Here is a 16,634-nt window from a genome sequence, read left to right on the forward strand (position 1 = left end):
CTGCTGCACAGGAGGTGACCCACATCACGCATCACAGCCCAGTCCCTCCCGCACTACGAGCAGCAATACTCTCAGTTCTACATACCCCAAATCAGAAGGCAGCAGGGCAGGCTCCCGCCTGACCCAGCCTCTGCCAAACACAGTGCACGTGGGCAGTCCCTCCATGAGCTGAATGGCGAGGTTTCATCTTTGTAAGAGAAAGTCAGACAACTGAAAAAATTCCAGGATGATCTCTAAGTCCTGTGTATTTTGGGTTCAGCAACATCAGAACATCGTCCCAGACTCACCCTCCCAGCGGAGACAAGAAATCCAGACTGCCAACAAAGCACAGAGTCCTGCATCCAAATGCAGCTTCTCACTTCATCAGATGTAGGAGAACAAATGACCTGACACCAAGCAACTGGAGGCAGGGCGAGGTATTGCTGGGGGACAGCACGGCTCGACTGAGAACATATTGTTAGTGCGTGTGGAAAAAAAGAAGTGCTGACGTACCTTCTTGAAACTCTCAAGAGAGCCCTGTGCAATCTTTTGTGATGTTCTTGCTATCACATGGCAGACAAGATCCTAATCCACAGGTCTGTCTTCTCCTTTATTCGTGCAGCCTCAAGACTCATGAGATCAGGTCATAAATCATCTGGCCTGATCCTGTGCTTGGACACTGCTCTCTTTCACCCATCCCACCTCATCAAGTAGAGGCAGCTCTTTAGAAAAAAAAATATCCAGATTTAGGGCTATGAATAACTTCTGTGTCCTCGGGTAAGTGGCTCATGTGGCTATTAAAACCAGTGCTACATCTACGCCAAACTTTATGCTCACACCTGCTGGACATCTGCTTTCTTGACCAAGAAGCTCACTGCCATTAGAAATATTCACTGGGTCCTTGGGAAAAACCTGATGCTCAGTTTCACTTTATTATACTTCTATGGGAGGCAGCTGCTTCACACTATGGTTTAGGACAGACTGGTGCTTGGTACAAGTTCTGTTGACAAGATAGAATGACAGATCCTGCTGGCACACATTTCCTCAGATGGCACCCAGACATACAAGCAAACTGAGCAGCCGGCCCCGCTGGGAAAAACGAGACCAAGCAAAGTAGGTTCCCTCTGGATAGCTGAAAAAATAACGCCACGTTTAGCTGCTCCTTCCTCTTTCATCTTTCCCAGAACAATCTTTATAACAGTCTTCTGGACTTCTTTCACCTTCCAGATCACACAGAGCAGAAGTTCTCCATATTTATTAAGAACAGGATTTCAGGAGCAGCCCTGATCGCATAGGACAGCAATGCTTAACCCAGTATCTTTCTGTGATCTGCTTTGGTTCTAAATTGTCTCACTAGAAGGAGCATGAATTATGAGTAGGAGCGATGCTATGAAACAAACGTTTTGAAAAGCTTCTATGCAAGACTTGGATAATAAATAGTGGCTCAAGGAATCTGCTACAACAAAGTTTAACCTCAAGAGACCCGCAGTTCCAGTGATAGGTTACTGGCACTATGAAGCACAGATGGTGAATAAACATAGGCACTATCAGACATCCTTCCTTACCAAGCTTTGTCATAGGTACCAGCATGACAGGAGTGAAGACAGTAAAGTCACACTGTGTGGCATATTGCTGATGTCCTCCTAGTTTGGGAAGGGCCAAAGCAGTGCACCAACAGCAGATGGAAATTCTGGAGAGGCCATTCCCAGGAAAACATCTGCACTCCCACCAACACCGCCGTGCTTGGAGCAACCAAGGGGCCAACCTAACAAACCAGTCTGCAAGTAGGAGTACTGGTAGCTTCATAGCCTCCTAAGACCGCTGTGCTAAGGAATGCTGCTAGCACCTCCCGCCCTCCTGTCACAGACTGCACTTTCCCAGGATCTCTTCTTGTTTCAGACCAAAGTTGCTGGTGCACTTAGGATATGGAGTAGGCATTCCCACACACACCTCAGATCCTAAGGCATTCTTCCAACAACCTCCACCCCCTGCAAGGCAGAACTAGAGAAGGCCTTACATCAGCAGTGGATTTAAAGGCTGCTTTAGGAATCCCATTCACAGTCACTGCTCTTGATAATTCACCTGGGACACAAATGCAGTCTGACAGACCTCCCACAAACAGCATAGGAACCACTGAGCAGTAACAGCAGATGCATGAACAAGTCAGTCACAAGGAGACAATGGGGGAAGGTGAAGCATGGACACCAGGGACACAGACACGCAAAAAACCACAAGAAGGCTGAGAGTATGTGCAGAGAGGAGAACTGAACGTGAATATGGGGTTAGAAGTGTGAGGGAACGTCAAATCAAGGAAGCAAACGTACCATTAGTCGGATGCTTTGCAAACGACACAGAAAATCGTTTTACGGCTGGCATAGACAAGAGCTCTGAGGAAATAAAAACAGATCATCTCAGTTAACAGCCTGCCCCTAAGAAACCCCCAAGCTTCATGTGCTCGCCTCTGCCCTTTCAGGTGCGCCTCCTGCTGGATCCCCCTAGCACACCTCCATCGGCACCGCTGCCGTACGCCAGGCATGTTATGCCTGCAGATTTGAAGGAAGCTCTTGGGTTCCTCACACACCATCAGCTCCCCACTTCCCTTGCACTGTCCTGTCAGTGTCTCTCCTGGCTCTTCAAAGATGTCAGTGGCATTCCCTCCATCACAGACAGCAGCCCATACCTTCCCACCACGCTTCCAGCCGTCTTGACACCAACCCAGACTCGGTTCAGCAAGAGATGCAAAGAGGCCACACTCAGTCACAAAGTTGTACCAAGAAATCAGCAGCACCACGTATCCTGAAACCCTGGAGCTATAGTCCTCAGGATTCACCTCTGCCCAAAGAAAAGATTATTCCACAGAACTGAACAGCCTCGGCACTGCTAAATGCAGCTCAAAATCCTCTAAATGCGAGCTAAGCAGAGCTATTCATGAAACTGAAAGTTAAATCAATGAAGTAATTAGGGAACAAGCAGAAGATCCATGAAGACATCTCTCTGCACTTCTGCTGTTCAAAGCATATCAGTATAGAAGAGGTTTTGGAATACACCTGCGAGACTGATCCTCAGGCTTCTCCTGAGTCAGACCAGACCAAGTTCTCACAGAAATCACTCATCACAATCAATGCAGGGACAGGCAATATGTACCTAATGGGGCACAAATAGATGAGTTTGTGGATTAGTCTCCATATGCTCAAACAAACAAAAAAATCTTCAGTTTATTCCCACTCTGGAAACGCCTCAGTTACTGTGCAAAGAATGCTGTGCACCAGGTCATCTGTATGCGGGATCTGATGGGAGAACTCATCCAATCATACCTTTCACTACTACTCAGGACCTAAGGATGCCATTTCTATTTAATGCATTCATTCTACCTGATCAACAGGGTCTTTACACATGCCTGTCACTGTATATCGAGGTGAGGAGATTCACATACTAATTAAGCAACACTGTGCTTCTCTATTTACACCCACTGACTCACCCATATAATACACCTAAATCAGTTCTCAAAATTGCTTCAATCTTCCTTTGCAATGTAGCAGCCTTAAAAAAATTGTGGGTTTTTGTTTCCCCCCCCCCCCCCCCCCCTTTTTAAGCTACAAATAGATGGCAAAGCTCTTTACATGTGTCCTCTGAGAACTGTACCAACCCTGGTGCTGCGGTCACACGGATGGTAGCTGCCATCAGCCCACTCAAATCTCCTTTTTGCCTTCACAAGAACATCAGTTTAGATGGTGCTGCAACATAGGCTACTGGATCCCTGGATTCAGACAACTGAACTTCAAAGCATCACCAGAGGGCCTTCCTTCCACCTACGCTTGGGGCACAACCCTCCAATGAAGCATTCCTTATCCCTCTTCCAGTGCCAAGCAAAAAGACTTAAGAAATTAGGGCCACCTTAATTTCACTCGAGCAAGTCTTTGATGAAGTGCCACAAGCCATGCGCTGTATGTTGAAGCATCACAGCCATGAAAAATATCAGCAAAGATGTGCTCCAAAATCTGGAGACTTTTTAAAGACCATTTGCCTGATATCTTAGAAAAAGGCCTTGATACAAATGTAGTCCAAATGTCTGCTGTAGCCATGTCACCTACTGCACTCAGCTCTGGTGGTGTTTGACTTCAGTGCCAACGTTTATCATTCCATTAGTGCTCATTTAAAAGGAAAGGCCCAGGACAAGGGCTTACTTCACATTCCACACTACCTTCAGGAGATAAATGCTCTTCTGCCTCCTACTTGTATTTCCCAATTCTTCACTGTAACGCTATAATGTGATGGAAGGTACAGTGATAATAGCAGGGTGGCAAGGTCTTTGGCTGCAGCAAATGAGGACAAGCCCAAACGCAGCAGCTACGGACACAGAAATGAAAGAAAAAAAGCTGCTTACGTTTGGAAGGCCTCAGATAGACAGGGATCTCCAGAGAGATACCCTCACCTCTGCTGCCAACCCTTAAATGAGGTCTGGAAGGGGTGGATTCTGGCTCCAGCCCTTCCTGTCACCCAGATGTATTGCATGAACTTCAGCTCCCCTGGGCTGGCCCTGCCTTTCTCACCAGGCTGTGACTTAGTGTTTCTTCTGCACTCACAGTTAGGATGATTGCAGTAGAGCACTGGTAGCACAGGGCGCTGTAACACACCGAGAAATACGAAAAGTGAAATGTAACATCTAGATGAATAATTCTGGGCTGTGTTAGTCACATGTTAGTTAAGTAACCATGACAGTCTGATTTTTAAGTACTTGGGTCTACAGCTGCATCTCAGGACATAGAACACGGAATTTAGGCTAGCACAGCAGGAACGTGCTCTGGACCTTGACTGCAAGGAGTCAATTGCAGGCACGCTCCTTGTGCACAGCTGACAGAGAAAGGCAGCACTGCACCAGGGAATGGTAGGACGGAACGAAATCTGCCCTGGTACCAGCTGGGTACAGAACAAGCAGTCTTTGACAGTCTTCCCTGAGATCAGTAATTGCCTCTGGACCTATGGCATTTGCTTGGTGTGGAAGAAAATCAGTCAGTGTTCTAGCTGGCCTTTTCGGTGTTTCTTGTGGTATTCATACCCCTGTCCTGTGCCAAACACCACAAACTTCTATTCTGGAACCCATGGTCAGCCAGCACTTGCTTCCTTGGGCAGCTCAGACTTATGCAGCAGGGCTTGACAAATCCTCCCAGTTCACCTTCCTCGTCTCTATCACACACGTATCCTGGTGTGTGCTATGAAGCTCCCTATAGAGGTGAAAACCAGTGCAGTTTTCTCTTACACTGGATAGCAGCACAGAAAGCTGGTGTACTTCACGGCCTCTGTACAGCAGTATTCATGGGGTTCCAACAGATCTCAGAACAGGTAACATCTTTCCACCCTGATAAGTTAAGCCTTCTTCCTTGCGTCAAACACTGGACAAAAATCCAAACCAACCTCCTGTTTTCCCTCAGAGTCACACATCATTGCCTTCGTTATCTCCTCGCCTTGTTCCACACTGGTGTAAGTGATTAATGTGAGCCCGATAGGAAAGACACTTTTTTTACCTTACCACTTCCCTAGCCCATCCCACTGTGGGGTAGTGAACAAGTAGCTGCATGGGACTTGGCCATCTGCTGGAGTTAAACCACAGCCTCCCTTAATGTACCTCCTACGTTTCTTTTTACGGATGTTGTGGAGGTCCCATCCCTAGAAGAGTTTAAGGCCAAACTGGATGGGCCTCTGGGCAACCTGGTCTACTGGGAGGTGCCCCTGCCCAAGGCAGGGGGGTTTAGAAATGACGGCCTTTGAGGTCCCTTCCAACCGAAATTATTCTGTGATTCTACAGTTCTGTAGAGCTACGGATGTGGTTGGCTTTCTGGAGTGCAAGTGCACATTGCAGACATATCCAATTTTTAGTCCATCAATGTCCTTAAGTCCTTCTCTGCAGGGCTGTTCTCAACTAATTCATCACCCAGTCTACCCTAATCAACACCTGACACAGTCTTACTGGGATCACAATGAACACTTACTGATGCATTACATCCCTACAGCTCCTCTAGAACACTTCAGCCTTCTGTGCTCCAGTTTCCTTGAAAGTAGCAAAAGCCTCTCTGCTTCTCAGTGCATAATTCACTTACACCATCCGGATATAAATCTTCAGCTGGCGACATCCTTTCATCCACACACACCAAGCAACAGTTGCACTGATGATCCAAATACATCCTACCAGACTGTCTTGCTGACCTGTACAGCAATTTCTATGGACCACTAACAATAACTCCACCTTCGAGTCCTTCTGTGGTGTTCTGTCCAAACACACCACCTACCGCATGCATAGCACACCTATTACACTGCCTTCTGACAGCCATCTCAGATTCTTCTGCATGCCTAGCACACAGCTAGGGTCTTCAGTACTCAACTTCTTTCCCTCAGCACATCACATCAACCCACACTCTGTAGACTGAGGATTCATGTCTCAATAGAACCTTGGTTTAGCACCACTGAGGTCAACAAGGTAAGCGAGACGATTTTACATGTTCCAGGACAGGCCTACCTCGTATCTAGACCAATAATCCTTCCTCCACACCAGCAAGCAGTATTAAAATGCCAGAGGAAAATCAGCCACCAGCACTACTATGCACCAGCATTACCATACATCGACACACAGCTCCTCACGCAATTCAGCCCCTGCCCTGTCCTAGCAGGGATCATGACCTCTTGGGATATGACAGAACGCATTACTGTAGATGAGGTGAATATACACATCCAACTGTGTCATTCTTCTTAGCAGTCTAAGTCTCTGCCTTATTAGCTCCCTGAGACACCAAAGGCCACAGATTAACCTGCTGCACAGAGAACACACATACCGTCTTTGTATGTCAGGCTGCTGGCAAACTTTTTGCCATGGCTGCGTGCGTAGTCCTGAAGGTTGGGGGCACTGGAGGAGCCTCCCAGCACAGTGGTGCTAAACAGCCCGGTGCATTGTGACCCTGGAAAGGCATGGAAGGTGTTAGTATGACATCTCCACACCATGCAACTACAGAAAAGCAGTGTTAGTTTAAGAATGAGGAATAACCTGCCTGCTTTAGAAGCGATCCCAGGAAATACATGACACTGGGGAAGAACGGGGAGGCAGTATTCCCCATTCTGAATTCAGCAGTGCCATATGCACAGCAGGTAGACTAATATTCAGCTCCAGGAAAGTTCCCAGCTCCTTCCAGTGGTATATTTCCCTTTCTCTTCCAACCTAATCTAGGAAGAAGATCCTGACACCAGCCAGCAAATCTAAGTACTCCTGTCAGAAAAGCCAGGGTGCAGATCACTGATGTTCACATCACACAGCATCTTCTCTCCTGCCTTTTCTCACTGGAAGGACCTTGTTCTGCTGGACACTGAGAAGAAGAGCTACCTATATCTAATACATTTCAGGTTGTTGAAACTGTTGCTGTAAATGTGGATTAATCACTCTGTCAATCAGTAAGGAAAGCAATGGGACCAGAGAGCTTTCTTTCACACCAACTTGGTCATGCATAGTCCAAGTGTTCTGTGAACAACCTTACAAAGCACCAGAGCTGCACACAGCGTAGAGCTCTTCTTACCCCATGGTAAGGAAGAAGGCATGTATTACATTTTCATGCACAGGAGAATGCATATGAGCTCTAGTAAGTGCTGGTGTTTGCACAGCATTTTTCACAGTGGCTTGACATTATGTGACATTTGGGGAATGGCTGGGTATTTGAAACAGGACTCTTTCGACCACAGAAAGCAATTGTATGTGAGGGGAAAAAACAACAACTCACTACTGGAAAGATAAAACCACTGACTGTCTATAAATTCCTTATTCAGCTGCCTTGATACTACACTCTGTAAATACCATCTGCTAAAAACAGCATTACTCCCACATACCTTGCTTCCAGAAACAAGCAGGTTGATCTTGCTCCACCTTGTCTGCCAGGACAAGAAGCCTGACATACTGCCTACTGGTATTTAAATGGAACAGTGCATCTTTAATTACTGTTAAAAGTAATAAATTCTTCCTATAGTGGCTCTTGCTTCTAAAATGCAGCATGATTTAGGATGGAAGGAAACCCTGGAGACTTCCAGCTTGGATCAGTTTGCTAGGATGTGTCCAATCAAGGTTTGCATACCTCCAAGGAAGGAGAACACAGGAAGATTCCAAGCCCCTGCCCCAATATTTGGCATGCTTATGGTGAAAAATTAGTTCTTCCAAGGTAATTGGAATTCCCTGTGTTGCAACTTCTACTTGTTGTTTCTCATCCTATCAGCATGTGTCCTGGAGCAGACTCTGACTCCTCTGTAATCTCCTGCTTGGGTGGCTGAACAGCATTAAGGTCTCCACCAATCTGTGCTGCAGCCCCACTGCTCTGCCCTAGGCTGACGCCTGTTACGTCCATGCCAGGGAGCCCAGAGCAGGCAGCAATCCTTCAGACACAGTCTCACAAATGCTGCAGAGGGGAAGGGCTCTTCCTCAGCCTTCTGGCTGCAGTCCTATTAACCTGGCAGAGAGAGTGAGCCATCTGCCTTCTCGGCCTCACATCCATTTGTCAGCCGGGAGGATGCCAGGTCTTTTTCTACAAATCAGCATTTTAGCTGGAGTCTCTTTGGAGAAGAAAACAGAGATCCTGAGCTTTGGGTTACTGATGTGGAAGCTCAGTCTCAGCTGTTAAGTGCTTCTCCGAACTGTGGAGGCTGACAAAAAGAGTTCTCGTATGCACTGAACTAAGCCACTCCACCACTGTAACACTGCTAGTGGCTTCCCACTGGGCAGACCTGCATCTTTTGTCCTTGGACAAAGAGCCAAGAGCTCTTGCATGCAGAATAGCTGATACACAAGTCTGGGAACATTTCTCCTAATCCCTGTAACGGGAAGCTCAGTGGTGAGTCAGCGTGAGCAGAAATCTATCAGAATGCAAACAGAATTTTGTCAAGTGGCAGCCAGCATGATGCTCAGAGCCATACTGTCAAGCTTTGAAACAAACAAACAGAAACAAAAGACAAGACTTATTTACTGGCAGATGAAAACGTTACTATAGATTTTTATCATTTGCCATCTTGTACCACTAATCATTAAACTAAGGACAGACAAGTGTTTGTAGTCGTACGGTAGACAAAGGCACTTTGTTAGCACCCTTAAACACAAACAGAATTTACAAGCATGACTCTGTGGATGACAGCAATTGTCTACAGTGAACTTACTGTAGCCAAATTAAACACACAAGCACACATCCTAAAGAACGCCATACTAGCAAGCTGGATCTAAGATGTAGCAGTGTTTGCAAGGAATAACATAATATGCTGGCTCATTTCTGTACATTTAACTTTCAGATGTATATTCAACATTTCAGATGTTTAAAAACAGTCATCCCTTGTTTCACTCCTATGGGCGTGAAAGCCTCAGCACAAAGCTGCCAACCGCACGGACAGCAGATCACCTATTTAAAAGCAAGGAGTGATTTTATCCTGTTCCAAAGTGCTTTGCAAGCGAAAAAAGGCACTGAAACATCCCATGCTTCTAGAGCTAGAAGTACACACACTACTGCTAACAGTCTACAAGGATGCACTTGTTCCTATCCAGAAAAATAAGGCATACTCCAAAGCAACATGCTGTACAGACAAAGCAAACTGCTGCCCTCACTTCTTCCCAACAGCCATTTCAAGGCATTTCTGAATTACCACGAAGACACAATTCTGGCAGTTATGGCAACAGGGCAACAGCTCTGCCCTGCTTCTCCTCCCGATACAGCTCAACATGTGAAGGAATATCTGAAGAGAAGCACACGTTCCCTCCGAGATAACAACAGCCAGACACCGGCAAGGTCAGGCTCTGAACTTCAGAAAAGCCCAGAGGCAGCAGGTAGCACCTGAATGGATCACCTCCCAGCACAGCTGCTGAGACAAACACGGGAGCCAACGTTCAGGATCCCGTGAGTTCTATATTCTTTCTCTAAGAGAGAATGTGCACCTCAGACCATAAAGAGAGAAGACATTAGACTTCTATAAAGCAAGCAGGAAAGGAACCACGAAAATTCCTTGAAGAGCTTGATTTTCACAAGTAAAGAAGCATCATTCTTTTCAGCAGCTCATGGACTGAGATAAAGTCACAGAAACAAACATTCTGATAAGCAGAAATTGTGCAGCCTGGTGTTGCAGCACGACACCAGCTCAACCCTTCCTTGCACACAGCCATAAGTCTCCACGAGACAAACGATGATTGAACTGAGTATCCAGACAGAGGCCTGCAGGTCTGCTTGCTCAGCTCCCACCCAAGATTTTGCATCTGCGGAGCTTCACAGCTGGGTGAATGACCAGCAAAGGCATCTCAGCGGGGCAAGTCAGGCAAGAACTTGAAATTAAACCTGATGAGATTGCACTTCAAGTTTTGTTGTCAAGTCCAGTACCGTAGTAATCTTCTCCATTTCCAAAACGGACGTTCCTCAGAAACCTGGGATATTTCCTAATTTCAGCAAAGAAAATCCCATCAAACTGCTAAGAATTGGTTTCCAAAGAAACAGCTTATTCAAAAGTGACAAAGCAGCGATCAGGCCTTTCAGATAACCCTCAGCTGCAGGGTGCCCGTGTCACAGAGTAAAGAGCCAGTAACAGTCAGAACTGCTGAAAGGAAACCTGCGGCCTCAGGACCCAAATGCAAAAGAAAAGTTCTAGGGGAAAAGAAAGTGGGCCTAACTTGGACACCTCAATTCCCTGCTGCTTTTTAGGCTTCTGCGGGATCTAGGTTTATCTACTTTGAGACCCCTGGCACCAAAGATTGCTATTCAGCTTCCAAATTTTTTTTTTTTTTGCTTTAGCAAAAATATTCCACAAAGAATTTCCACAGACGTGGTTCACATTGGGATGGCAGGGGATGGTATTCTCAAGGACAGGACAGAGAACATCAGCTGCCCTAAAATATTTTCTCCCACTGGCTACCATGCAAAAAACAGTGAAGCAGGGGATCCCAGCTCTGAGAGCTGTCAAACCCTGCAGCAGAAGATGATGGATCTGTTTCATACAAGAGATCTTTAGGAAAAAAAGGTAGAAGGACAATAGTCTTACATGAAGACAGCTTTGTATGTAAACTACTCTCCTGCAGAACAGAAAGTGTTCTAGATCCCATGTGAAATCATCTCCTCCTACTAAGTTTAAAAATGATGTAAGAAATGAGAGCAACACGGGAGCAGAAGTTGCTTTGTTGCTCCTGTTTTATGTGGGATGACAAGTGCATCTTCTGTAGCTAGAAACTGAAGGAGGAGGTCACACACAAAAGTCATTACAATGATACAACCGCTGCAGCGGTCTAGGCAGGAAGGCTACAAGAAGATACAGTGCACACAGAGAGACATACAAGGAACTTGATCCAGGTAAATACAGGGAGGGACAGACGGATGCACACAAGAATACAGAGGTACAGATGAGCAGGGTGGCAACAAGTCGAGTACAGTACCTAAGCCGCTTTGCTTCATCTCAGAAGCTTGCCTGGAGTAAGTGCTGAAGAGGCGATAACCTTTGGAAGAAGATTCAGAAAGCACCTGCAAAGAGAGACAGTACGATCAGGGCTGTGCCTTGTATCACCCACTGGTGTCAAGCGTTTTTGAACAGAAGTAAAAAGCAAAGTACCTCGTGCCTAAAAATCACGATTTTCAAGAAGCATACAGTACTCTTATGCTAAGACTGTGACGTGTGCTCACTTTTAATTTCAGGTTTGTGCTGGGATATGGAACAGTAGAAATTTCAGAAGCAGTAAGAGATCCCTGTACTGAGTTCCTTGTTTCCTAAGACCACTGGGATCACTGGGATACAACTTCCTTCTTTAGCGGCAGCAACATATATCCCCTTCAACACAGTAGTGCCCAATGCAGACTCCCCAGGTACTGCACCCAAAGGTCACACCATGGGTGACACAGTGACAGAAGCCAGCTAACAAACAGCTCGTGTTCTAATGCTGCTTTCCCTATCAGAAAACAGATACCAAAAATGCTCTTCCTCATAAATTTCCTGCCCCCCCTCCCCAGGGAGTTTGGTAGGTCAGCCTTCCCACAGACTCAAATTCCTTCTCCAAATCAATCCACAGAAGCAACTCTTATGTGAAGAGGAATCTCAGGAAACTAAAACGAGGCAGAAGACCTTTATGAGAGCAACAAGAACAGCGCTTTTACCTCCATTGATCCCGTCTTCCGGTTCCTGATCAGTGGTGATCTCCGCTGAATGCCAACGAGCTCAGAGGGCTGCGGAGATCTTTGCTGGCCACGATCGGGCTCATCCATGCCCTTCTCTTTGGAGAGGTCCTCCAGGCTGCCTTGGTCTGCCTTCTTGTCCTCGCTCTGCAGTAGGGAACACTGACAGCTCCAGGCATACATCCTTATCAGGCGCTGCCCGGGGCATTTGCTAGAGGCTGGGATCTCTGAGCTCTAAGCGCAGTGAGATGCCAGCACTCTGCTCCTCCTTGAACAAAGACTGCCATACAAAGCCCACAAAGTCAGACAGAAAATGTAACTTGCTGAGTCCTTGGGCACAAGGACAGGCCAGAGGAGAACATGCTGCTGAGGCCCAGGCTGTAGCAGGCTGGCAGAACAGCATGGCGCACAGCAGAGCTGCACACAGTGCATCCCTGTGCAGAGCAGCCCTGTGCCCAGGACAGCACTCACCTCTGCCGAGGCAGGTCGAAAGCCAAACCCTGTGGGAACATTTCTGTCCTCCTCACAACCCTTCACACCAGGGCTGAAATGCAGCTCCACGTGGAAGCGCTCTTCTGAAGATGGGTCCTGCAAACACCAGGGATGGGGAATAAATGAAATCTCGCGGGCTATCAGCAGAGGCCATGGTCTGGGCTTTGACCACCCTGCCATGCTGGTTCAGCATGAGCCCCAACAGCATCATCCTTCAGAAGGAAGGCAGAAGCAACAAGAACCCACAGACATACTGGCGCTAGGACTGCTTCATACAAAAGTACAGCCCTCATTAGCACAAAGCTGAGGCATTCAGAATGTTGTTGTTCTGTCACAACAGCCACCAGAAGGCCAAAACAGAATCAGGCTCTACGTATATATATATGAACCTAAAGCACAGCTTTAGGCAACAGAGACCACCCTGCTGCAAAACCACAGGCACATGGAGAGACTGGCTCCCTCCTAGACTTTCAGTCAAGTTGCTCCAACACTTAAGTAACGATTTCTAATAATTATTTAAAATAATACCTATTTTTAGATGGCAGACAGAACTTTTACAGGTTCCAACACCAGGGAAAACCCAAAGTTTCATCATCTCTACTTGCTCTGCCACTCAGGATGTCTGCGCTACCATTAAAATCCCACATCTGTTCTCTGAACACATTCTCATTCTGAAGCTCGCAGAGTAAAGGGACTGCTCCCCTCACCACGACCTCCTGCAGTACAGATCACAGGATCTGGGATTCAGGATGCACACTTCGGTGCCAGAACTACTTATGGCAATCACTGCCATTTTCCACATTCCATCTATTTTTAAGTGGTTGTCTTTTCTTCCTGAAGATATCCACACATACCTCCCTAACTACACGAGTAGATTTTTAGTAAATACAAAAAAAGTTTGTGAATATGGAATTTCTGGACAATTTCTGGAAATACTCTGAATAATTTAAACTGCCAAATATAAATTGTTTTTAATTTGTTTCCTATTGTTAACTTGTAATTAACATTAAGAAACAACAAATGATTTTGCTTTAGGACATGCTTTCAAATTGCTGCTATCAATTATGCATGTTTGGCACTACTGCTCAGAATGGCATTCTGCTTACACATAACAAACAGTAAGTGGGTCACTGCCTCACACCTAAAAATAAGAACTAGCAGTTGCATTAATGATCCATCTGTCTTTATCCACAGGCTGAGAGCTCAGATCACAACATTCCCAACTGATCCAGTCTCTCAGCGGCCGTGCCCAGCATCGTGGCGGGAAGGATTTTGTCCTACAGCTACATCCCTCACCTTGTTGTTGTCCTCGTAGAGCATGATAACAATCTGGGTCATGTAGTTCAGCTCTGAGATAGCACTCAAATAGTCCATGGCTCTCTTCCACTGCTGGTCTTTGTTCTCCTGATATATATACACATAAACAGTTGCGTGGAATAAGCAACAGCAGAAACCTTGCAGCATTCAGTGAAATGGGTCTGAGAGACTTTGCCTCTCCACAAGCGAACAGCATTGTCAGGACAAAACCAAGAAAGATGGCCTTGCAGTGATGGCAGGGTGCTTCCAGGAAGGAGCAATGGCAAAGAGGGACACTACAGCTTCCATCCAACCCACGTGCAGATCTGAGGGCACTCAGATGCAAGCCCCTGTGCCATGCTGACTGGAGAAAAGTGTAACCCACAGCAGCTCCCAAGCACAGCCATTCTCAAGGAGTGTTCTACAGGATGGAATATTTTAGAGAAATGCTCAAAAAACAAGCAAACAAAAAAAGAACACGAGGAGGCCTAAAGCAGAGCTTTCTCTCAGGTGTGCATACCAACTCCCTCAGGAAACAGGTCATGAGGGTGCAACAAGAGGCTGGATCGATGAGTTTGTCAGCTAAAACTAGGCCCCTGTTAGAGAGCTTGTTACGCATTTACAGCCCCAGGTCGCTTCCTGCACTTCCTCTATAAGCAAACTGATTTCCTTGGCTTTGAATCAACTGGAAGTCTCCACATAACAGCAACTAATTAAACAAATAGCTGAAGGAAGCAGGAAGGAATTCCTGCATCACCACTGCCTCACACTTCTCTCTTCCTACAGAGACTCCAGAGTCATTTAAAATCAGAAGGATAGCATTTGGAGAAAACATGGCTCTGCACGAGCCAGGCAGGCAGTGTCAGGGAGGAGGAAGAACAATCCCCCTACAGGCCAGAAGGCAGGAAGCTGCAGCATGCAGACACAGCAGCCATGGAGCTGGTCAGAGACAACTGGTGCACGCCATTACTGTGAGCACTGGCTAAAGGGGCAACCTGCAAATACACGCTGTCTGCATTGGAAAGGGCCGCTGAGAAAAAGCAGGGTGGCTTACTCTGTGAGCACTGCTGGAACACTTACATCCAGGAGCCCCCCATAGCGGAAGATGCTGAGCAGAGAGTGTACGTGGCTCTCACTGGTGAAGTAGAGCCGTGTCCGAACGTGACGGCCCGGTGACAACACTCCTCTGGAGTACCTGAACAAAAATCAGCCCCGTGTTATTCACAGCCTGCCAATGGATCAACATCTACCATGCAGCAGTATTTCTACTCACTCAACAGAAGAAGAAAATCATATATTGGGAATTGTTAAAGAGCAACAGGAACAGAACAATTAGGCACAGAAGTTTTTTGCTCTCCTACTGGAGACATGTGGTGGGGCTGATGTGGTGCATCACAACAGCATTTGCTCCTCACAGAGACAGGGATGAAGGCACCACCATCCAGCTGCAATGACTTCTTTGGTACCTTGCCTCACTCTCAACAGTTTCAGTCTGTCTTTGAATTTCTCTTCCTGTTCTACGAACATCAACATGCTTCCTTCTTAGCGTGCCCCTTGGTGCCTGCTCCTAAACCACTACACTCTTCTGATATGGATCCCACACACTGCCCCAGAGCCTGCCCTCCCCAGCAGCAGCAGCAGCATACATCACAGTCCTTACAGGGGATGTAGTTTGTTGACAGACTCATCTTCATGGGTTCTCTGTAGGTCCAACTGGATTTTTTTAATCAGAGGAAGACAAAAGCCAATAGCAATCTCCAGTTTCTCCTCCTTATTAATTCCATACTCCTGCAGGAAAACAAACAAAACCCAAGAGAAATCTTTGGGTCACATGCTCAGAAGAAAGGAGAATGCACTTCCACAGTCCTGTCCACAAGCTCCACTACAGGTAAGCAAAGACAGAAAGGGAAACGCCACTCAGCACCTGTTTCATCTTTTCCTATGGGAGGTAACAGAGGACAGAGGCACCTCCGAGAATCCCAGTCTGCCTAGACGCAGCTGTCAGTACACTTCTAACAGCTGAGAGGGATGAATACCATCAGCCAACCTTCTCTTGTGGCAAACACACAGTCAGACCTGGCATAAAGACTAACCCAACAACTGCTGTTTGCAAAGATAAATCTGGAAGAGCTGAGCAGTAAATGGCTGAACAGCCTCTTATCAGAAACAGTGTGGAGAGGCTCAGAAGCCCATTTCTGCCTGACATGGGTACACGGGCAATTGGGTCCTGTTGTTAGAAGCCCACTCCTGACAAATGAAACATTTACGCCTGGAGTGGGACAGAATAAAGAGATCTATTGCACTTGTCCCTCCTCTCCCCTCACATTTCCATATGCAAAACTTTTGTGAGAAGCGAGCCAACTCTACAAATTGAACCAGACCCAGTTTGACAGGGATGTCAAATCCACCAGAAAAAGGCTTCACTTGAACACAGAAAGCCTCTCCCTGTACAACTTTGCATATAGAAGATGGGATGTTGTTAGAGCACACACTCACGCTCATCCCAAAGCTGCGCTAAATGCATTGTAGCCAACACACAAAAGCTGCTGCCTCATCTGCTCATCATTCTGATACTGTGAGAACCCTCATCCAGGAAGAAAGCACTGCCACATCTTCAGTTGTAGATGGTTTTGGCCTTATACAAATAGTAAGAGATCTGAGAAATATCTGTGACACACTATCTGTGATACACTGCCTTGACAGTTAATGTGTAGGAGA

The 16,634-nt window shown here is 46.6% G+C and overlaps 1 protein-coding gene across 8 annotated transcripts in view; it reads right to left on the reverse strand.

The window, feature by feature from the left end:
• PPIP5K1 (diphosphoinositol pentakisphosphate kinase 1) overlaps positions 1-16,634 on the reverse strand; it is a 41,644-nt gene that overhangs the window by 8,394 nt on the left and 16,616 nt on the right. For 4 of the 8 annotated variants that reach the window (XM_072345153.1, XM_072345152.1, XM_072345148.1 and 1 more), the window contains 8 exons: positions 15,577-15,704; positions 14,997-15,111; positions 13,917-14,024; positions 12,600-12,716; positions 12,111-12,275; positions 11,399-11,483; positions 6,804-6,926; positions 2,304-2,366 (listed from right to left, as the gene is read on the reverse strand). In XM_072345153.1, the coding sequence (XP_072201254.1) occupies positions 2,304-2,366; positions 6,804-6,926; positions 11,399-11,483; positions 12,111-12,275; positions 12,600-12,716; positions 13,917-14,024; positions 14,997-15,111; positions 15,577-15,704 (904 nt within the window). The remainder of the gene's footprint in view (positions 1-2,303; positions 2,367-6,803; positions 6,927-11,398; positions 11,484-12,110; positions 12,276-12,599; positions 12,717-13,916; positions 14,025-14,996; positions 15,112-15,576; positions 15,705-16,634) is intronic. The other 4 variants (XM_072345156.1, XM_072345155.1, XM_072345157.1 and 1 more) reach the window with 2 other exon arrangements.

This window comes from Excalfactoria chinensis, chromosome 10, assembly GCF_039878825.1.
Source record: "Excalfactoria chinensis isolate bCotChi1 chromosome 10, bCotChi1.hap2, whole genome shotgun sequence".
Taxonomy (NCBI): Eukaryota; Metazoa; Chordata; class Aves; order Galliformes; family Phasianidae; genus Excalfactoria; species Excalfactoria chinensis.